This window comes from Ctenopharyngodon idella, chromosome 13, assembly GCF_019924925.1.
Source record: "Ctenopharyngodon idella isolate HZGC_01 chromosome 13, HZGC01, whole genome shotgun sequence".
Taxonomy (NCBI): Eukaryota; Metazoa; Chordata; class Actinopteri; order Cypriniformes; family Xenocyprididae; genus Ctenopharyngodon; species Ctenopharyngodon idella.
In genome coordinates this window covers 5,073,874-5,096,500 of record NC_067232.1, presented here as the reverse complement: position 1 = coordinate 5,096,500, position 22,627 = coordinate 5,073,874, and the positions used below count along the sequence as shown (strand labels likewise).

Here is a 22,627-nt window from a genome sequence, read left to right as displayed (position 1 = left end):
GCATGTTTGTCTGTTTTAATTGTATTATTGTAAACATTAATTACAATTTACAGTGCTTTGATATAATTATATGCTACTTTTTATATTTTTGCCGTTCTTACTATACCATTTTTCCTGTACAGACAGAGATTACATAGACTTCCAATGACTGAACGAATGTTCAGACTTTTAAAATGTTCTTGAATTTAAACTCCAACTGTCAGGCCTTTCAGGCAACATTTAAAGAAAACACTTGAAGAAATTTCATTTTCTATTTATATATAATAGTTAGTATTTGTTCCTTGTTTGCAAGGCTCATATGTATAATTGCATTTGGCTTTCATTTCTTTAACAATATCTATGATAGTTTTAAGTAGGGGAGAACGGGGTGATTTGAGCCTGTGGGGAAGTTGAGTCACCCCTTGTTTCTTAACCATAAACAAAATTGGTCATGTGACCACACATTTTTGAAGAGTCATCCATTTTACTCACCCTGTGATGGAGAAAGGCCAATAGAATAAGTGGTAAGCACATTTAAGTCCAATTTTTTTTTTTTTTTTTTTTTTTGCTGTTCAAAGTGATTTTTTTTATGTTCAAGGAGTCATGATTCTTGTGTCTGAACAACAAGTTTTAAAAAATCTCACACATGTGTTAGTGCTTTAGGAAGTTATATGAGGGTATACTGTCAGCATGATGTTAGCTCTAAACTGCTGGATGATACAAGTTTGTTAAAATGCCGGGAGTGGGGTAAATTGAGCCAAAGGTAAAAATGTTCAGTTTTACTTCAACATAACAAGTGGCACAGTTTACTCATGTGGTTCAACTTATCCTCTCCCTAGGCTCAACTTACCCCTCGCCATTTTTTATTTATTTTTTATTTTTTTGGAAAGTCGTGTTTTGAAAACAGTTCATTTTAGATACAAAGTGATTATTCCCATGGATGCGCCACATCCTGAAATGTATGTACATATTTTAGTTGGACACATTACTGTCATGTCCTCACTTTAAAGACACTTCAAGTAACTAACCCTGAACAGAAATCCATATTTATCCATCCATCCATGATGGATCTTTAGATCTTGAAGTATTCATAAAGTATTCACATTCATTAAGCACATAAAACACTTAAACTCAAAAGCTTAAGAAATTCAGACAAGCCAACAACAGATTAATGCTCTTTGTGGGGGCAGTTGTGGCATAATGGTTAGAGTTGGACACGTAAGGTCACAGGTTCCATTCTCAGTACCAGCAGGAAATGTAGGTGGGGGGAGTGAATGAACAGCGCTGTCTAACACTCTCATTACCCACAACTTAGGTGAGCCCTTGAGCAAGGCACCTAACCCCCAATCACTCCCCGAGCACTGCAGCAGAAATGGCTGCCCATTGCTCTGTGTGTGTGTGTGTATTTGAATGGGTGAAATGCAGAGAACAAATTCCAAATGTGGGACAACATACTTGGCTACACTTCATTTCCTTTTCTAGTTTTAATTCATAATTAATCGTGTAGACAAAATAGGTTTGAACCCTGAATATTTTCAACATACACATTTTTGTTAACCCTTCTAAAAAGTCTCATATATAGTGTGATTTACTTTGTGTATATAAAATTCAATTACTGAAATCCCCACTTCCAATGGAGAGACAATCCTGTATGGCCTTGAGCCAGTGTGTTGTCAATGTGATATTCAATGTCATGTATTTGTAGTGTTATTTCACATTTCTAATTACTTTTTTGAGTCCTGCTTAAATATGTGTTGTAGTCGAGGCCATCGTGAGCAGCTCATCTTATAGGGGTCTGCAGCAGGTCTTGTACTTAAACAGCTTTAAATCACAAATCCCCTTTACAAACAAGGAATACAGCTTGGACCGTTCCACTTTCTTTTGGGGGAACAATGGTTCGATACAACGTTATTAACACGTGATATTTGTATGTACCTACAACATTTAAACATAGTATTATGTATTTCACTTTTTAGCAACAAGATTCTGTGTAAATATGAGTACAAACGAAATCTGAGTGTTAAAATGTTTTTACTCATGATTAACAAAACCCTATTTAGGAGTTGGTATCTTCCACTCGCCAGCTGATCGGCCTCGACTCCCGGTGCGGTCCGTCGGACTGTACGCGGCCGTTAATTTCTTGAATTTTGTCTAAATTACGTCGAATTTATAGTAGCGGCTGCTCGTGTCCGTGTCTATCAGTTCTTACGCTGTGTTTTCAGCTCGGGGATTTTGTTGTAAAGCGTTTTTGATCAAACGTCGAGCCGAGGAATTCCCGCACAAGCACTAGGCCGCCAGTGGATCCCCGGTGTTTCCTGCAGAAACCTGCCGCCTTCACATCGCCGTCATGGGGGATACAGGAAGCGAACGCAGCAAGCCGCCTAGTATTCCTCCCCGCTGCCCTTGTGGATTTTGGGGGTAAGATGATTCATTTTACACGTGAGTGTACCCGTGCGGCAAATTTGATGTGGATGAAGGCGATAAATGTGAATGAAATGTGGAGTGTTTGTTGTTCATTGTTGTAGGCCGATGGATGGGGGTGGGGAACAACCACTCCTGTTTTTCACATCCACAGCTGTTGTTTCTCCTCAAATACACGTATAAAACATACACTTACATCAAATACATATCACATTTAAACAGCAGGGCTGATCAAAAGCAGATTTGGGCGATCCAGTGGTTTTTAACGAGCCGTGTGAGCTGGACTGACAGATCACTGATATCTTACTGTCCTCTATCTCAATCATTGGCTGTTTGAAAACCTTATCTGGAGAGCATATTTTGGCATTATAGCTTGTATAATGTTGCTGTTGTATTTAAAAACCTTGTGAACATAGACATTTGCAGAGTTTTTAGGGCATCACAGGGGGCATCGTTTTTTTTTTATATTTCAAAACCTACATAGCCAGCATTATTATTATTAGTATTTTGGCTGTATTCAAAACCTAGTGTGCTGCCTACCTAGGAAACATTTTGGCCATTATAAGTGGCACAATTTTTGGATTGTATTTCAGAACCTAGTAAACATCCTACCAAGACAGCTTTTTAGGGCACCACAGGGGACATTGTGATTGGTTTCCTAGACCAGGGGTTTCCAATCTTTTAGATGCCAAGGACCCTTAAATGTGATCATCGTAGTATGGACCGCCATCCTAAAATTTAAAAGGCAGCGCTATATTTTCATGTATAAGGTCTCAATTTATACAGTGAAACTCACTAATATAATACTGTAATGTTAGATGTAGTATTCATTTATTTAAATAATGTTTTGTATTTTTATATTAATTAATTATTAATATTAATTTATTTATTTTAAATATTTATTTATTTAGTTACATCTTTCTTTCTTTTTATCAAAATCCCTGTCCTAGACAACATTTTGGGCGTTTTTTTTTTTTTTTTTTCTCTTTTTTTTTTACATTTATCTCAAAACCTAGTGTGCTTACAGCAGATTTTAGCATGACTGGGGACATAATTTATGTGCTGTATGTCAAAACCTAGTGCCTACCTAGACAGCTTGTTGATCATTTGGTACTTCTGATGTCTTTAAATTCTAAGTAGACGCCTCCCCAGGTTTTGAGACACACCAGTGTCTTCATATAGCTGAATCAGAAGATAATGATAGATAGACTTTTGTTTGAGTGACCCATCAATCAGGACTCTTCTTCATGTGTCAGGCTCACAGGTGCAGTCATTTGACACTCCATATTGTCTGTTCTCTAAACAAATGCACCAGATCTGGGCAAGACCAAGACAGACCTCTGACAGGTGATCATTCAACCTTTTATTTGTTAGCCATTGAAAAAAATGAAGATGGTTGGATAATAAGTTAATATAATAAGTGAAGGTTGGATCAAATGCTGATGGTACACCAGTAATGACATTTTTTGTTGCTCATGTATCAGGTGATTTAATCACATAGAGCCCCTCTCACATTACTCAGTAACTGAGCTATTATAAAATAGGCTCCTGTCTGCTGTTTTGTGTAAATTAGTCTGTAAATCCAGGGCTTAATGTTAAGTGGTTTCAATTTTTACTTGCCCTGCCAAAGTTTTCACTTGCCCACACGCATAAAAAAAGTGATAGATAAAAGTAGTTATTGTATTGTAATAAATAAGGTTATGACACCAAAATATATAGCAACAGGTAAATTAGGCTTTTGTCACTTTAAGAACTAATGCACGGATCCAATGTACTGATCCACATGCATTTTCTTTCTCAACGGTTTACGTTTAGATAAGACATTACGGAAAGAGTTTAAGAGGATACTTGCCAAGACTGACAAGCCTGCTAGTGCTACATACTAGAGCTGCCTGATTCTGGATAAATTGAAAATCACAATTATTTTTTTTATTTATTTATTTTTAAATAGAGACCAATAGAGATTCTCCCATGATTCTAAATAGACAACTAAACACAATATCATGCATTTACTAGTGGTTCTGACAAAATGTTAATTGCTGCAGTCTGTTCAATCAATTTGAATGATTTTTTAATTCTGTTTGAATGAATGATACAATGACACACTTATAAAGACTTCACTTGTTTCATTAATCGGATGAATCGCTGTTTTTGAATGGATCTCTTGAATGAATGATTCAGTAACAAATTCATTTTTGTCAAATTCATGTCTCCACCTACTGGTGTAACGATATAATTCATGCAATCTTTATTTGACGTCTCAAGTTACTCTACTACTGCTTAATTTACTACTGCTCGTGTCCGTATCTACTACTGTAGACATCTGTTATCCCAGTTCATAGTTTTTACTTTTAACGATTAATCAGGCAGCTCTATTGCATGCAAATTTTCAAAGTTGACTAATCAAGGGTGGATCGGTCTTAGTAGTCAACTCATCGTCCTATGACCTACTAGTTGACCCTCATGGCCGTCGAGTCCAACAAAGCAAGTTGCCTGAACCAGTGTTGTGAGTTTGAGGTTGGACTACTTGTATAAAGAGTCATTTTTGTGATTCTGTTTGGTGCTGGTAGTGGCAAAAAATGGAAGATTCAAATGGCAAATTGCAATGTTATGCTTCATTCCAGCTGTTTGTGTAGAGAATATCTATTCAGTGTTTATCATTACATGAGGATGTTTTATTGAAAATTACACTCATCATAGAAATCTCATTCCTGTTATAGTATAGTAATGACCCTTAGTGAAGGGTCAATCGAGTGCTGTCATTCATTTGTTCAGAAACATGTTCTGCAGGGCTCAGCGCTAAGGATTTTTTTCTACTTGCCTGGTTGGTGCCAGAGGTTAAAATTTTCACTGGCCCCACCATAAAAAAGTAATAAATGAATAAATGAAATAGGATAGGCCTAGTTATTATTTTTTTTTGAGCCATAACCTTAATAAATAATGTAGTTATGACATCAAAAACTACTAGCCTAACTCATATAAATTTCAAATATTGTTACAGACAAGTAAACTGTCAATAATTAAGTTAGAACAAATAATCAAATTACGAGCGATATCACAAATAATTACAGTAGAACAAACAGTGCTTTTCAGGAAAGTCTGGAAAGTTTTCAGGCAGAGAAATTGAATAATTAAATGTAAAATAACACTGCATCGTCTTCACTGTATAAATTAAATACAGATTATTTAATTATTACAAAACGGCCTACAAAATTTATTCAGTCAAGAGTAGTGAGTGATTTTTTTTTTTTTTTTTTTTCTGTTCTTTGTTGTTTGATTAACATTAAAAACTCAGACAGCAGCAGGTTTTTTAGGCTGCTGTCACTTTAAGAGCTGCATGGATCCAGTATACTGTTACACATGCCTTTTATTTCAACTGTTTATGTTCACTTAAGACATAACAGATTGTTTACTAGGATACTCGCCAATACGGGTAGTTTGACATAATTTTGTGTGAATATATCATTTTAAGTGCAAGATGATGTAAAAAAAAAAACTCAATTCAGTATTCGCTGTGTGAGATTTTTTTGTGTGCGCAACACACATCTGAAGCATGCGCCCCAAAAGCACACACAAATTCTCACACAGTGAGCACCGAATTGAGTTCTCTTTCACGTCTTCTTGCGCTTGAATATTTAAATTGCCAAGGCTTAAAAACATGTTCAAATGATAAAATTTTGTGACGATGCAGCACTGACCCGATTGGGCAAGTGACAGTTCCGTCAACTGTCCCAAGCGTTTTATTTTTACACTGACCTTGGGCCATTGGGCAGTCCTTATTGGCCATACACACTGCAGCTAAATTCGGTTGTCAGTTCACCTTTTAGTGCTTAATCCTGTTCTGTACACACACACTTCAGCAGTTCACGGGAGTACCAACCACATTCTTCAACCAAATTAACTATTTTGTAAATTAAACCACATTTACAAAAATGTTATGCGTTGTGTATGGAACTGAACTAGTTGTTACTGACACATTTTAACGTGCATCTGAGATGTTTCTCTTCTATGTGTGCTGTGCAAAAAATCACAGGGAAAGCGGTACAAGGCTTGACTCGTTCTTGTTGCCAGATCTCGTTAGAAAAACACCAGACAAGAACATGCATATAAATAAAACAAAATAAATCGAAATTCTTTATGCTTAAAATAATACCGAAATATCGCAACCCCCACATGCTCACTTTAATAACTCCATAAACGCGATCACTTTATAAGCCAAGCTTAAACAACAAGCCCAAAAACACTTATAATAAGTGGACATGGCAACACTGAACGAGTGCGCTCTGTGAAGCAGTCTTTCCAAGCATAAACAAAATACAACGGCACCTCTGATGACTGCTTTAATTAAAATTGCTGAACGTAATGAGTCTTTTGTCTCTGTAATATTACATTGGTCAGAATAGCGGATACCAAACACTCGAGATGCCAGATCGTTGCTATGTTTACCATGGTGTCAGTCATCGCAGTTTCAGGAGAGAGTCGTGTACCATACACACACAGAACGATAATTTAGGGGTCTCACTGCCGCATTTAAATGCGATTGTCAGTCCTGAAACTTTACTGTGTGTATGTGGCCATTGTCGAGCCCTGTTCTGGAATGAAGTCAGGGTGTACTTCAAGGTCTGTGTGAGTGTACATAGGCGTGTATGTGTTGCGGTGGATAAACGTGCTGACATGTGGTGAATAATCTACAAATTGGTCTTTTCATCATCATAATCAGTCATTTTCAGCTCTCTGCTTTTATGTGTCATGTTTGTATGGCTGAAAGACTCATAAATAGATTGTAGCCGTGGTTTATTTTGGACTCTTTATTCAAATGACACAGTTGCTGTCGTTAAAGGTGCACATGAGACATGAACCTGGGCGTTAACATAGCACATAATATCTGACCTTTATAAGGCAATAAACTTTATCCAAAAAATGTCCGACTTTTGATGGCTGTATATCCCACAGCTTTAAGCCACAGCCCGTCTCTATTCTTATTCATTGACTGCTTTTCCTATTCTAACTGAGACTTTAACAGATTGACTGGTTTGCTTTGTGGCAGAGAAATATGAAATGATACAGTAGATGAGGTGTATGTTGAATCAGCCTTGTAAGGATTGTTAACACACTGTTTGCTTTTAAAATCAGATGTTTAAACCATTTTACCAGTAACAAATTGTTTGTCTACACAGTGGTTTGTTTAGTGTGTAGCAATTATGCTAATGATTTCTGACTGAAACTTATGCCATCATTTACATATTTTTTTTTTTTTTGCATATTGTCAAAGTTGCTGTTTTCCTTTTCCTTTTTTAAAATTTAAGTATGATAAAGTCCACATGCCTCAAAAGTGTTCTGAAGATGGCACAATAGTTTTATGTGGTCAAAAGGCCATGATGGAAGTCATTATTTGCTGCAGAAGAAATCATGCAAATGACAAGGATTTTTTTTTAGAGTTATTGAGTTTTTTTAGAGTTATTAACTGTTTTTAGAGTTATTGAGTTTTTTTAGAGTTATTAACTGTCCGTTTGTTTGCGTCATCACCTTCTGCATGGCATCTTCCATATATTAAAATATTAGTAAAAACTGTATGTGGGTAGATGTTTTTTGGCTGTTTATTGTTGTATTGGTGCATATAAATGACAAACAAAATTCTTGTGATGATTTAGTGTAAATCTTTGTGAAATTTTTGTCTGATTGTAGTTTGAATGAATTCATGTGCACCAAATTATAGTTACTGATGGCTTGTAATGTCACTAAAGAAAGTGGTATCACATAATTGTTTTCCATCAAAGTCTGAAATGTGGGCCTATGTTTTAGGGCTGCATTATTAATCGCAATTTAATCGCAATTAAACCGCACGCTATTTTGCAAAGGCTGCGATTATTTTATGCGCAGCTTGTCAGAGCTGTATGGCTCTGTGATCAGTAATAAATGCTTCTCCATCTGAAACCCAGAGGGCACTCTCTCGCAAAAACTGAAAATATGCCCTGCTGCAGAAATAGATAACATGCGTCATGCCAGGAAATCCCATACTATAGCTGTAGCTAAATAAACGGAAGATTGAAACGCTTTGATTGATTTAAACATGACTAATAAATGCACGACTGCCTTATTCTGTGTAAGAAGCCACATCATCTTACAGAAGGTTGCTCAACTGTCATTATGAAATGAGTTTGGAGTAAAAACATGTTATTAAATGTCTTTTGTTGGACAAGATGTTAATAAATGCTTCTCATGTCTGTAAAAATGTTTGACGCGTGTTGCTTTTTCAAATGTACATTATAAGCGACTCAAACTCGCAGTGCTTTCGGATGGATTAGCATTTAGAGCCATACTTCATTGACAAGCTGCACATAAAAAAAATAATCACAGCCTTTGCGATTTCATAATCACACTAAGCCAAATTGTTGAAGCATGATTTCAGTGTTATTTTTCTAATCGTGCAGCCCTACTATGTTTGATATACCTAGCATGAATTAAACTATGCATGCTTGTAAGGTAGTTATTTTGATGTGGCAGAACATAAAACCTACTAAACCGATACTTGAGGAAAAAGGTTTCGGCTAACCTGTTTCATGTGTAAAAGCAGCCTCAAAATGTGAGTGGTTCTTTCCTCAACCTTGTACTTTGTGTAGACTTGCCTAACTGGTGTTGAATGACACAAGCAAAAGCTACTCTGTTTTGATAACCAGTGTCAAGAGAAATTGTGCACACCTACATCTTAACTAACACGTCAAGATTAGACCAACGGCTATGAAGTATCTGATGGTAAGTCACGTGAGTAAACTCACCCCATGTTTAGTGCAGTAGGTTATCTGAAAATGTGGTTAACTATTATATGGGCTACAAGTGAGGATAATAGTTATGAAGTAAAACAGGTGCAGCTTTTGCTTCAGAAATTCTAGTATCATTAGTATTCTCTAGTAAATTCTGGTCAATCAAGGTGAAATTTTATGTCATGGAAATTATATGTCATATAGTTATTTTTGCTGTAAATGCAATGGTGAAAAAAAATTAGATATCTTTTTTTTTTTTTTTTTTTTTTTTTAGAACTTTATGGATGCAAACCAAAATATCTGATTATTCACAATAAATAAGTCTGGTCTAAAAGATATAGCATAATTGCTATTAGCTGGCACATTTCTACTGTTGCACGGTGTATACCGTCCAAATTGTATGATGTTTGCTCTGGTTCCAAAGACATTTTTCTGTTTGTGTAGATAGAGGGTGCTGCAGTTCAGAGGGGCTGAAGTGTGAAGGGCAGCTGTGGCATTTCATTTTTCATTCGATTTCCATACTTCCATCTGGCATCTTCCATTTTAACACCTGTTAGCATGTCAGCCTTCTCATTTTCAAGCTTGCTTTATCATTTGGGAGCTGGTGCTGGCTGGGAATGAGTGTGGATAGTGAGATCATCTGTTGTGTTTGGATGTGCCGTCCCCTGAGATTCCCACAGAATACTCTCATTATTGCTAAAGAAAACCTTCACCATTTCAATGCTGCTTTAATTTCCTTTCAAGGTAATATCTGACCATAGTGTAGGAAACCTTGAACAGCACCTACCTTTTAAAACATGCAACATTCCTGTTGCTTGCCAATTTGCTGTAGATGTTGACATTACACACACAGCGATTTGGTTGTTTCTGTGTGTATTCAATTAATTTTATAGGTTGGACTTGAAGGAATGCTGATGATGAGCAGCTCTGTTTCTGAAGTGTCCTGTTTGAGTGAAACAGAGCATTTGCGTAAACACAGAGAATTTTTAGTTAGACAGATAAGAAACTCTTGGTTTCCTTTGGTCTTTCACAAAAACTGTTTAGTCAGTTTAATCGATTAATATTTGGTTTGAATTGCTTTTAAAAGCAACTTGAGATTTTGCAGAAATTATATCTTTTAAAGATACACATTTGCTGTTTTTGAAACAAGTTTTATTTTGATTAAGTTAGATCCAGTTATTGGCAGGTGTGTTCATTCTGTAGGAAGCGCTGCATCAATCACATCTACAAATTAGATTCAGTGTTATTGTGGTTATTTAGTAAAATGGCTTGATTAATGGTGTGATGTGATTTGTGTTCCTCAGGTTGTTGAATGTGTCGCACACACAGTGACTCTTCAGAAGGTGGGCTGAGGTGTGTGTGCGCTGGCGTCTTGATTGGGTTGTTGCCTCTTTTCATAAGCAGTAATTGCAGATGACATTTAACAGGAGATGTCAGATTAATCCAGAGAGAGGCCAGCTTGATTGGCTTTAAATCATGTGACAGAGGAAGACCATGCACACAAACTTGCGCTCACACACAACCTCACCGTTGCATTCTCTGAAAATATGTAAAAGTTTATCTGCTGCACAGTTTGTGTGAAATGCTGTATGTCATTTTTTTTCCAACTAGGGCTGCAACAAATGATTATTTTGATAATCGGTTAATCGAACGGTTATTTCACAGATTAATCGTCTAATAGTCAATAATTTTCCCGATTAAACAGTAGGCTTTTATCGATTATTCAGCTTCAATAGACCAATCTCCTTCAGGTTTTCTGTCCTCCTCAGAAGTCATCAATAGGCCTCAATAGGATTGACATAAATTTCATGATTAGATTTCTATTCATAAGCTTGCAATTCAATTCTGATATAGATTCAGTTTGATTCAATATAGATTCATTTGGATCTATATTAGGGATGCACGATGTATCAGCCACCATATCGCTATCGGCAGATATGTTAATTTTAATGTTATCGTTATCAGCCCAATAAGAAAAATTGGCTGATATATTAAAGGCGATAAATAATGCATGAATTCCTTCAGATGCGCACTGTTCGCCATAGGCTCCATTTACGCTTCATGGTTCAAGTGACCCATTTCTGATTTTTTTTTTTTTCCTCCCATGTAGCACAGATCGGATATGAGCCACGACCATGTAAGCAGGAAAAAAAAGCGCGTGGATTCCGATATTCACAGATCGGTTCCAGGCCTTATTCATATGTATAAATAAATCAGATATGAATCGGATACGTGCGTTTGCGCCTGCCGTGTAAGCGGACAGATCGGATATTCCCCTGTAAATGCGACTCCTGCGTCATTGAAAAGTGAGGTTTTTTTTTTTTTAACATTTCATGGTACAGTCATACCTATAACAAACGGAACATCTCTAGTTGACTGGCAGAGTATTAATTTCATTTGTTTGTGTTAAATAAAAGGCGATCTAATGTTGAAATATGTTGCTCTTGAAATCACACTGAGTGCTTGTTGCCGCTGTTGTCAGTGACGACGGCTCGTGCACAGACACAAGCTTCAGCCCTGTTGTGGAGACTCTACCCATTTGTTCCACTGAAACCACAAAATAAAAAGCACACAAACTTGTACCTGCCCTTGATATACAATCACTGATGAACGCATCTGGTTTTAATGAGTAACAAAACCTAGTATAGGACGGCGGATTTGAATATACGAATTCCATGTCAATAAAGTAAACTCGATGTACCAATGAAATTGATTTGTGATGGCATATATGGTATTTTTGGTCAATTTCGCCAAGTGCAGTATAAAAAGGAGACGTGTCTTTTAAAACTGCAAGTCTTAATGCACAGATTCAGATCTTTTGACCATATCTGATTTTGTTTGGACGACGTGGTTACATGTCTTTTAAAAGATATGTAAGCACGTTGTCCAAAAAAATCAATATGGTCAAAAGATTGAATCTGTGCATTAAGACTTGCAGTGTAAATGCAGCCATAATGGTTTTGAATTGCTTGAAATATGATTGGAGTCAAGAAAAATACAGTTAAGTGCAAAATCTTCAGCGCATTTTATAGGCTACATAAAATTGTGCGCTTGGGACATGACTTTTAATGGTGAGACTTTTGTTTTTGTAATCAGGCTCTCAAACATTATATAAAAATTTGGGTTTAGATTTATCGGCCAATATATATCGGTTAGTTATCAGCTTTCAAATATAAAGAATTATCGTATCAGCCAAAATTTTCGTATCGGTGCCTCCCTAATATATATATCAGATCTCTCAACTAATGCAGTAAACTCAACAGGGAATTCAGTCAGCTGGTACATTGCTATAATATTAAAGGTTAAAATTAACAACTGATTTATATACAGTTGCATTTTAGTCATGACAACTCTCAAAGGGTTTGTCATTGTGATGGATATGACAGTGTTCTGGTATTTGGTCTTGGTTGAATAGGTCTTCTGTGCTGCTGCTGTGATAATAACCGTCGGGAGTTTTTATTGTGGTTTGTCAAACCGGTAACCATTTCATCCCTAGTGCGGTTGGTAGAGTTTCTTTTTTTTTTTTTTTTAGTCTGCTACTAGTTGATTCTTTTCCACCAGTGTGATCCATTTAGGCCGAATTGTGGATCAATTATAATAGGCGGGCACTATAGCATTTATCAGCCTATCATAGTGCTCAGGAGGCACTGTGTTCTGTGTAACAACAGGTTTAACTGTTTCATCTTATCTCAACAACAACCGTCATACCGTACATTCAATCAGCACTGTCAATAATACCTTTCCGAGCTTTTTATTGCTCGTGCAGCTACTCCATCAGTCTGTTCGTGTGGTGATGAGCACATTTGAGTGTAGGAAAGCACATCTTCTTAATATGCATTATTCCCACCCACAATGCCCTGCTCTCTCCCCATGCTTCCTTCCGCCTCCTTGATTGGCCGCTGATTATGATTGCGCTTGATTGGGTCTGTTGATGTTGTTTTCAATGCTAACTTGTGTCATCCTGAGAGAGAGTTCGGAGTCACACACAGGAAGTGCAATGGTTGTTTGTTGTGTCTGTGTAAATAAAGTGTTTGATATGTCACCACCCTCAGCCTGCAGGTAAAGAGCAGTGAAGAGCTCTCCACTGATGAGGTGTCTGAGACTTTGTTCACACTGCAAACAATTCAGATTCAGAGAAAATATCTCATTAAATACGTATAGCTCTTGTGTAGAGTAAAACTTGATTGCAAGTCATAGTTTTTGTTTTGTGAGGTTATTGTTATTTCAGGACTTTTTGAGTTCTTTTCAGTGAGTCATTTGAACTGGTCTTAGTGAACTAAATTAATTTCTAAACATTTTTGTCCAGTAATCATAACTTGAAAGGTCACACAGGAAATGCATTTAATAAAAATGTAGGAATTTGTGTTTGTTCTGTTTTATTTGTTTATTTAATTACTTGAATAATTTTGCTAAAACAGGTTTTGCTGTGGTATTGAAATCTGTATCAAGAATTGTGCAATTTTGCTAGTATTGGTTTCAAGTTAACTACTAGTATTTTGTAGTTGTTATGGTCATTTCACAATAGAGAGGTGGTCTTCCTCTATACAGATGTTTAAGAGAGTATCTCATTTGTCTCCTTTTCTCTCTCCAGGTCTAGCAAAACCATGAACCTTTGTTCCAAATGTTTTGCTGGTAAGTTACTTAGTCCATGGTCTATATAATAAGTGTGTCTGAACTGTGTTTGAAAGACTCTCACATTCTCTGTTCTCTCCATCAGACATACAGAAGAAACAGCCAGACGAGGACTGCACTCCAGAGCCCGCTCCCAGCTCCAGCAATAGCCAATCAGCAGTCTTCTGCAATGAGACGAGCAGCAGCAGTAGCCAAACCCTGTCCTCCAAGCCAGCCAGCTCTGAGGAGCCCTCGACAGAAGCCACAACTCTTCCTGCACAGGACGGTGAGGACACACTAATGTTCTCTGTCTTACCGGTAATAACTGAGATGATATTGAGATGATGTCTCAGATGGGCCCTAATCATTTTAATATTCCACAGCAGTCATAGAGAATGAAGACTGCTGTACATTGCGGATGAAAAAGACCAACAGACACATTCTAATGTTTGTTTTGGGAATGTGAAATGCCAGAATCTGAGTTGAAGACAACCAGAAAGTCTTAGAGATCTAGACTAGTTGTTCTCAAATGGTGGGTTGCAGGGAAGAACATTCCTAAATAGCAACGCCAAGGTCATGGGTTTGATTCCCAGAGAATGCACGAACTGATAAATGCAATGCAAGTCGCTTTGGATAAATGCATCTGCCAAATGCATAAATCTAAATCTTATATCATTCTCTCTCCCAGAAGTCTCCAGTACAGACACAGCTCGCGGCACGCTATCCACTCCTACAAAACGACCCTGCGACTCAGGTACACCTCACCACTGCTGTTGTGTTTGTGTGTGTCTGGCAGCTTTTAATAGTCTAGCACATCACATCACTTTGGAACTGAGCTGTAAATGTACGGCACTGTACAAATGTGGTTAGAATGTCTCAAAGCAGCTGTTTGAAGGTAATCAGGTGTAAAAAAAAAAAAAAAAAAAAATGGCACAAAACTTGCAACATCTTTTTAGTAAACTTAATTTAAATATCCAATTATTTTTTTTTTTTGTGAATCAACACAGAAACGTGATGCATTAATTAATGTATATTTTCTCCCACTCGTTACACATTCATTACCACCTCTCCATCCACAAAAAAGAGTTTTAAAGCTCTGAAAGCACAGGAAGCTCTGGTGTAGACTGACTAACCAAGGTCAGAGAAAGCTAAATCAATAGAGTTCAAGCTCTGGTCAAGCCATACTTCTGTCTAGAGTATTTGCAAAGTTTCTGCCGACTTTAGAAGTCCCTCCTTAGGGGCTCCATGTTATAACCACTTTTTAGGGCTGGCCAGTTTGGTGATATCATAGCAACAATATAAAGTGCCTGTCGATAGAGATTTTGGTATATATTGTATATCGCAGTATGTAAATATGTGCAGACTACCTAGTTATTGACACGTTAGAACAATAAAGAAACATGCATGAATGAGAAAGTGCGGGAAGTCTGTGATATTAAAAACATTTATTAAGTGCAATAAGCCTTGATAAAAAGAACTCTGTATTCATGCAGACTGACACACATCCGAAGCACGTTCATAGAAATCCGCCTCTCTGACAGCATGTGATCACAACACAAAATTATGACAAAATGGCAATCTTCAAGGGTTAGTTCACCCAAAAATGAAAATTATATCATTAATTATTCACCCTCATGTCGTTCCACACCCGTAAGACCTTTGTTCATCTTCGGAACACAAATTAAGATATTTTTGATAAAATCCGATGGCTCAGTGAGGACTCCATTGCCAGCAAGTTAATTTCCTTTTTTTCAGTGCCCAGAAAGGTACTTAAAACATTTAAAACAGTTAATGTGAGTACAGTGGTTCAACCTTAATATTATAGAGCGATGAGAATACTTTTTGTGTGCCAAAAAAACCAAAATAACTTTATTCAACAATATCTAGTGATGGGCGATTTCAAAACACTGCTTCATGAAGCTTCGAAGCTTTACGAATCTTTTGTTTCGAATGAGTGGTTCGGAGCGCTAAAGTCACATGATTTCAGTAAACAAGGCTTCATAAGTGTTTCGAAATTTCAATGGATCACGTGACTTTGGCAGTTTGATACGTGCTCCAAACCACTGATTCGAAACAAGATTTGTAAAGCTTCAAAGCTTCATGAAGCAGTGTTTGAAATCGCCCATCACTAGATATTGTTGAATGAAGTCGTTTTTTTTGTTTTTTTGGTGCACAAAAAGTATTCTCGTTGCTTTATAATATTAATTTTGAACCACTGTAGACACATGAACTGTAGACACATAAATATTTTTTTAGTACCTTTCTGGGCACTGAAAAAGGAAATTAACTTGCTGGCAATCACTGGGGCCTCACTGAGCCATCGGATTTTATCAAAAATATCTTAATTTGAATTACAAGGGTGTTTGCAGTGGGCTGTTTACATTAATCTCGCATCATAAAAGCATTTTTTGGTACATTCTCAGACTCAGTCGAATGCACAAGGGCTTTTCTTCGTGAGCATTTGAGTGTGCGGTTAAAAACTTGCCTAGAGCTCTGCATTCAGAAAATAACAGAATCGATCCTTGAATTATGATGCATCTATTTATTGTCCCAACCTAGAAAAGCCAACGTCCATTAAACCTCAAATCTCTCTTTAAACTGCCCAAATATTCAAACTACATACAGCATATTTAACCTTCAATCCATTGTAAACCATGCAAATTTTCCCCATTTAGTAATGAGATGCATGGTAAGTCAAACACTTGCCACCTAACTGAAGCACTTGGTGCTCTCTATGGTGTTATATAGCGCAGTTCGACTTGCACCAGGTAGTTCTGCAGTAGTGATGCACTTGCAGCTGCATAAGAATTTAAAAGTGCTTGTTGGTGTGTTCAGCCTCAGGTTCAGAGAGCGAGTCGTCCCCGGAGAAGCGTGTTCGTGTGGGAGAGGCTTCATGTTCTGAAGATTCTCCACGAGTTCCCAAGCAGAAGAACCGTCGGCGGTGCCATCGCTGCCAAACCAAACTGGAGCTCGTACAACAAGAGCTGGGGTCCTGTCGCTGTGGTTAGTATGGCCGTCATCTTATGCCGTGTCATCTGCGAGGCGATGTGACAAAACTATAACGCTTCCTGACTCGCATGCGTGAAGTCTCGACACCTTTGTTGATGCCTACGAAAGTTTTCTAGTTTTGTCACATCACGTCACTTGTTCTGGCGGCGTAAATGATGGGTTTTCCAATTCTGTGTGGGCCTGTTCATTCCTCACCTGACTGTTTGCAATATCAGCGAGAACTTTTAGATCCCTACAGAACTAAAGTATATTTAACCCCCCTCGGTCATTTAAATTTCAGACGCTAACTGTAGGTAATGAAATAAAGTGAGCGTTTAAACATAATTGCGCAGTTAACATCAGTCCTCCTGACTGTGCTAGTTATTTTTTTGTCTTGTTTTGTCAAACTGAAGGTGGTATTGTAAGTCATCAGTCTAATGACAATTCCCACTGTTCTGCTAATACACTTATGGATCTGACTGTTCCCGTGACAGCTCACATCTGAGTCATTATCCCACCGGGGTTCGTCTCAGACAGGACTCCTGCAGTTATTCAACGCTGAAAACTCTACCGCATTTTCTTCCTAGGGTTAGGAAATCTGTTTGGATGCTTTGTAAAATGTACAGTAACATATAAGCGAGTAATCAGAGTTGATTTAAGTGTTCCTGTGTTCGATTCAGACTGATTTGCTAAACTATTCGAATGATTCATTAATTTCATTAATATGAACCACCCCTTTTGAGTGAATCTTCCATGAATCGTGCAGCACATTATGCTGTAGGTTTATGGTTGCATGCAGTCAGTGAGAGCAACCTTGTTTTTCTTTTTCGCCAAACAATTCAGAAGCTGACAACTCATCTAGAATATATATTCAGCGACGTCAATCCTGAATAGCGCTACATGATGCACTGGTGTGCGTAGTGCCGTGCAGCTCTTCTGTGGCTGTCGTAATTGAAACATTGTAAGCTTTTAATCATCTCTGACTCATTAAAAACACCATGTGTATTAATGAATATATTAAACTCCTTAATGAGATTCTCTTCTTAATGAGGCTCGAGGATTGGAAGACGGAATGGATTCTCCTCTGTGTGCGAAGCTGGTTTTTATTTACTTGGAAATGATCTCAGATCACATTCTCTAAGAAGTCGAACTATATTTGGTCTGTGTGTAGTTAGTGGTGTTTGCTAGTGTAGATATTGCTCAGCTTGTTCTTATGGATTTGGAACACTGCACACTTGTGCTAAAGTCATGAATGATACCTCAAATAATGCGGCAGAACACCTTAGCAAACACAGAAACACCCTGGTGTCCACTAAGTATTTTATTTTGGCTTATTGTTTTGCACGATTCATTTTAGATTTCATATTATAATATGTATTATTTTATATTATTATATTTTTTTTATTGTTTTATTTTCTATGATTTAGCTACTAATGCGGCAAAGCTAAAATCCCTTTAATTAAGGCAAGTCATTTCACTCGGCGGCCATCTTTAAAATGCCTCTCTGGCAGCTATTTCAGTCATGCAAGTACTACTCCTATCTCTTTGAATGGGGAAACATCAAATTCTCCAAAGCTGTTCACCAAGCTTACAATTAAATTCCATATTTTAAAATCAATGAAATCTGACAACTCGAATCATGACCCAAAAATTGAAAAAAAAAACAAACAAAAAAACACATTTTTTCAGGCTGGACCAGCCAATGCACATGTGCAGTCCTAAGACTTATTCTGCCATATCGCGCATTTCACTTACTCTTATTCATAGACTGCATCGGAAAACTTGACTTGTTGCCTCGCCGCCCTACCAGGCAGCGTTTATGCACGAAGGCACCTTATGAAACTGATTTTGGACAGACTTCTAAGGCAGCATATCGGTTAAATGATCTACAGCAAAATAGTGCAAGCTTTCGTGATAACTAAGAGAATATTTATTTAATTACTACTACAATAGTAATTTCTCGCTAAAAATGACAGCAAAAGTGGAAAATGTTGGTCAAAAATGTACATTTACACACAAACTGACCACCAACCGCAACTTTCAGATGCCATCTTTATTTTTAGCTCAACTGTCACAAAATGGAAAGTACAGAATTGTGGGATATCAAAGGCAGTGAAGGATACATCTATGCTGCCTTCAAAAAATGATCACATGAAGGTATCTCAAGAGACTCGGACGTGCCTTGATGCCTTCCTACTTTAGAATGCATCCTCCGAAGGCAGCATTTTCCAGTTTTCGGATGCAGCTATAGTAATAGGATTGCACCGCCTTTGTATTTCTAAAGCCTTTGGCTATGCTACAAGCAAAAAAGAATGCACAACTTTTGTCATGCCAGTAAAAAACTGAATTGAAAACTGAATTTTCACCCCAGCAACATGGCAATGAATTTTGCACAAGCAAGCACCACAAAAATCTAGTAACTTGCTTGGAAAGATCGCATTTCACAGTTTTCACTCCCTGATAAATCAATCTACGATCGTCTGATTTATAGTTAGTGATGTTTGCTAGCGTAGCTGTTTCTCAGTTTGGTGTTAGGGCTTTAAGATTGCACATTTGTGTTATAATTGTGAGTGATACCTCATTTTGCGCACGATAACACTCTAGCAACCACATGGTACATATACTGGTACATTTTTGTTCATTTTATTTTTTGTTTTTTGTTTTACTTTATTTTTATTGATTTTATTATTTGTTTGTTTGCACTATTTATTAAATATTATTTTTCATATTTTTAACATTTGTTTGCAGCTAAACTTTTAACACAGCTTAGCTGCAAATAAATCTGAATGCACAATTTATGTCATACAAAATTGAAACTGCAATTGAATTTGTAGAGAAGAAATTGCCGAAAAACAATCCCATAGAATTGCACTGAAAGACAAACCTGAGCAAGCTTTAGGATATCTTAGTTTGGGATTATTCTATTTTACTTTATTTTTATTTATTTTTTTATTTTTTGTAACTTTTTTATTTGTTTGCATTATTAAATATTTTGTTTTTCATATTTTTAAAATATTTTTTCATATTATTTAGCTTCTAGCACAGCTGAGCTGCAAACAAATCTCAGTGCACAATTTTTGTCATGCCAATTAAACACTTATTCAGAAAACTGAAATTAAATTTGAAGATAAAAAAAATTGCAAATAAAATCCCATAGAATTGCATTGAAGGACAGACCAGCAATATCCAGCTGTAGGATATCGTGGAGACTTTTTTTTTATTTTTTTTTTACTTGTTTTAGTTAGTACCGACCCCCAACGACATCCCGTCTTCATGCCAGTGATGTATTGCATGGGCAAGCACCATTAAAATCTTTTACTTGAAAATGATCTGAGATCAGTATAATCTCTCTGGCATTCATTTAAAAAAGCAGACATAATTAGTGACGTAATTAGTGACTTTTTAGAGTCATTCGTATGTGTGTTGGGGAACAAGATGCACGCTCATGCATGCTGTTAAAATCTGTTAAATTCGAGTGTTACGTGCTCTGCCATTAGAACGCTTTGTAAAATCAACCTTGAGCAGGTTATAAAACACTTTCATCTCATTGTGATCACTCTCTTTCTTGTTCTCAGGTTATGTGTTCTGCATGTTGCACCGGTTGCCGGAGCAACACGACTGTATGTTTGACCATCTGGGCCGCGGCCGAGAGGAAGCTGTGCTGAAGATGGTTAAACTGGACCGCAAGGTGGGCCGAACCTGCCAGCGCATCGGAGAGGAGTGCTCTTGAACGCACACATTCGCACACACTCGCACACACACACACACGCACGCACGCACGCATCCACCGATCACTCACCTGTTAGTGGCATCTTTTTTCCTCCAACACGTCTCAGAGGACCCCGCACCCCTGCTTGACCTCTGACCCCTCAGTAGCCTTGTGCTCATCACACACAGGCGACCCGCACAGCCTTAACGTTCTGTTTTCAGTCCCCTTCCACACCCAGTGCATATGCAGGTCAGTAGGTCAGACGAATTTGGGCTCCCAAGCGGCCTGTACTTTGGAGAACTGCTCTTGTCTCAGAGGCTGCGATCGACTCCAGGGGAAACACATCGATCGATCGAGACCTCTGGGATCTTCTTCTCCATCACACGGACAGACGCTGACCGAGGGAATGGGGGTGACCTGGATCACACGAGTCACCCCGTCCCGGGAAAAAGCCCGGCTCTGCCGCAGCTCGTCGAGTTGATTCCCTCAGCCGATCCGCGTCAGAGCCGTGCCTGTTTTACTCGCGTACACTCGCACTCACATATGCACTTACAGCCGTGTTTTCATGCGCAGTTCTGCGCGATCAAAACGGTACCCTTCGGTTTGGGTTCAGTTGGGAAAAGGGCCGCCCACAGCTCATCTGAGAACTGTAGTTCGTTCAGGTCTGAATAAACACACTCTGTAACCTCGTACAACTCCCATCAGCCCTTGCATCATACACTCTGCCTCGTTTAAAGCAGCTGAAGATCTCGGTGGCTTTTTTTTTTTTTTTTTGCCCTTTTTTTCTCGCTTTCTCTCTCTTTCCTCCATCATTCTTACTAGTTTCCTGTACTTTCTCCTGCCTGCTCATGCTAACTTTTCTTTCTATATTCTCTGGATTCTTTCTCTTTCTTTTGCTTTCTTTCCTTCCCTCCCATACATGGCATTATGGAGGGATGTGTTCAACTCTGGTGGGAACGAGGAAGGCGGAGTCTCAATTTACTGGCGCTTTTGTTTTATTTTAATTTTTTTTTTTATTATTATTACTTTGACTGGTTTTCTGTTGATGTCGACATGGACAACTGAAGATAAGAGATGAATATTGTGTATCTTAAGAAAAATCCTTATTTAACCTCCTTTGTGTTTCTGGTTAACTCTCACTCTAAGCATAGAGCTGCATTACTTTGCCCTTTTTAGGTTAACATTTAAAAAACATACAAAAAAACAAAGATATGGATAAGATAAAATTCTGTAGCCTTTCTTTTTTTTGTTTTCTTGTTTTCCTTTTTTTCCTTTCCTCTTTTGCTGAAAAAGAATAAAACTGGATTAGAGGATGTGTGGCATACTTTTCTTTTTTACTATATCAAGAGTGATTTTCATTTGAACAAAGAGTTTGTGCAAAAAAACTGACTTAAACAGCTGAACAGTGAAATATACAAACAATTCATAAATATAGTAACATGCTACCATTCAAAAGTTGGGGATCAGTAAGATTTGTATGATTAATTGAAGATTAAGTCTTTTCTGCTCACCTAGTCTGCATTTATTTGATAGTGTAAAACAGTAATATTGTGAAATATTATTAGAATTTAAAATAACTGTTTTATGTTGTAATATCTTTTAAAATGTAATTTACTCCTGTGATCAAAGCTGAATTTTCAGCCTCATTACTCCAGTCTTCAGAAATCATTCTAATATGCCGATTTGCTGTTCGAGAAGAGATTTTTATCAATGTTGCAAAACAGTTGCTGCTTAATATTTTAGTGGAAGCCTTGATGCTTTTTTTTTTTTTTTTAGGATTAGTTGATGAATAGAAAGATCAAAAGAACAGCATTTATTTGAAATAGAAATCTTTTTTAACACATCTTTACTGTCACTTTTGATCAATTTAAAGGGTTAGTTCACCCAAAACTGAAAATTCTGTAATTTATTACTTACTCATGTCGCTCCCCACCCGTAAGACTTCAGTTCATCTTCGACAACAAAGTAAGATATTTTTGATAAAATCCGATGGTTCAGTGAAGCCTTCATTGACGAGATAATTTTCACTTTCAGATGCCTAGAAAGCTACTAAAGACATATTTAAAACAGTTCATGTGACTACAGTTGTTCAACTTTAATGTTATGAAGCAACGAGAATACTTTTTGTGCACCAAAAAAAAAAAAAAAAAACTTTATT

At 37.3% G+C, this 22,627-nt stretch overlaps 1 protein-coding gene across 3 annotated transcripts; it reads left to right on the top strand.

The window, feature by feature from the left end:
• The first annotated feature begins 2,042 nt into the window (after positions 1–2,042).
• zfand3 (zinc finger, AN1-type domain 3) lies at positions 2,043–21,782 on the top strand. 3 transcript variants are annotated; one of them, XR_007933322.1, is made up of 7 exons: positions 2,043–2,397; positions 13,753–13,793; positions 13,879–14,058; positions 14,461–14,526; positions 16,608–16,775; positions 17,604–17,721; positions 20,336–20,478. XR_007933322.1 is itself a non-coding variant. In XM_051917932.1 (6 exons), the coding sequence occupies exons 2-6, from the start codon at positions 13,766–13,768 to the stop codon at positions 20,488–20,490; spliced, it is 597 nt and encodes a 198-aa protein (XP_051773892.1). In that variant the 5' UTR covers positions 2,043–2,418; positions 13,753–13,765; the 3' UTR covers positions 20,491–21,782. The 3 variants fall into 3 exon arrangements, 2 of the variants coding, with proteins under 2 accessions (XP_051773892.1, XP_051773891.1); XM_051917932.1 differs by lacking the exon at positions 17,604–17,721 and having other exon boundaries at positions 2,043–2,418; positions 20,336–21,782; XM_051917931.1 differs by lacking the exon at positions 17,604–17,721 and having other exon boundaries at positions 2,044–2,397; positions 20,336–21,782.
• The last annotated feature ends 845 nt before the right edge of the window (positions 21,783–22,627 follow it).

Excerpts from the sequence above, each read along its gene's own strand:
- zfand3 (XM_051917931.1), top strand. The coding sequence starts at position 2,327 with ATGGGGGATACAGGAAGCGAACGCAGCAAGCCGCCTAGTATTCCTCCC. Across the intron at positions 2,398-13,752 it reads TGCCCTTGTGGATTTTGGGG|GTCTAGCAAAACCATGAACC; the intron begins GTAAGATGATTC and ends TTCTCTCTCCAG. Across the intron at positions 14,527-16,607 it reads AAAACGACCCTGCGACTCAG|CCTCAGGTTCAGAGAGCGAG; the intron begins GTACACCTCACC and ends TGGTGTGTTCAG.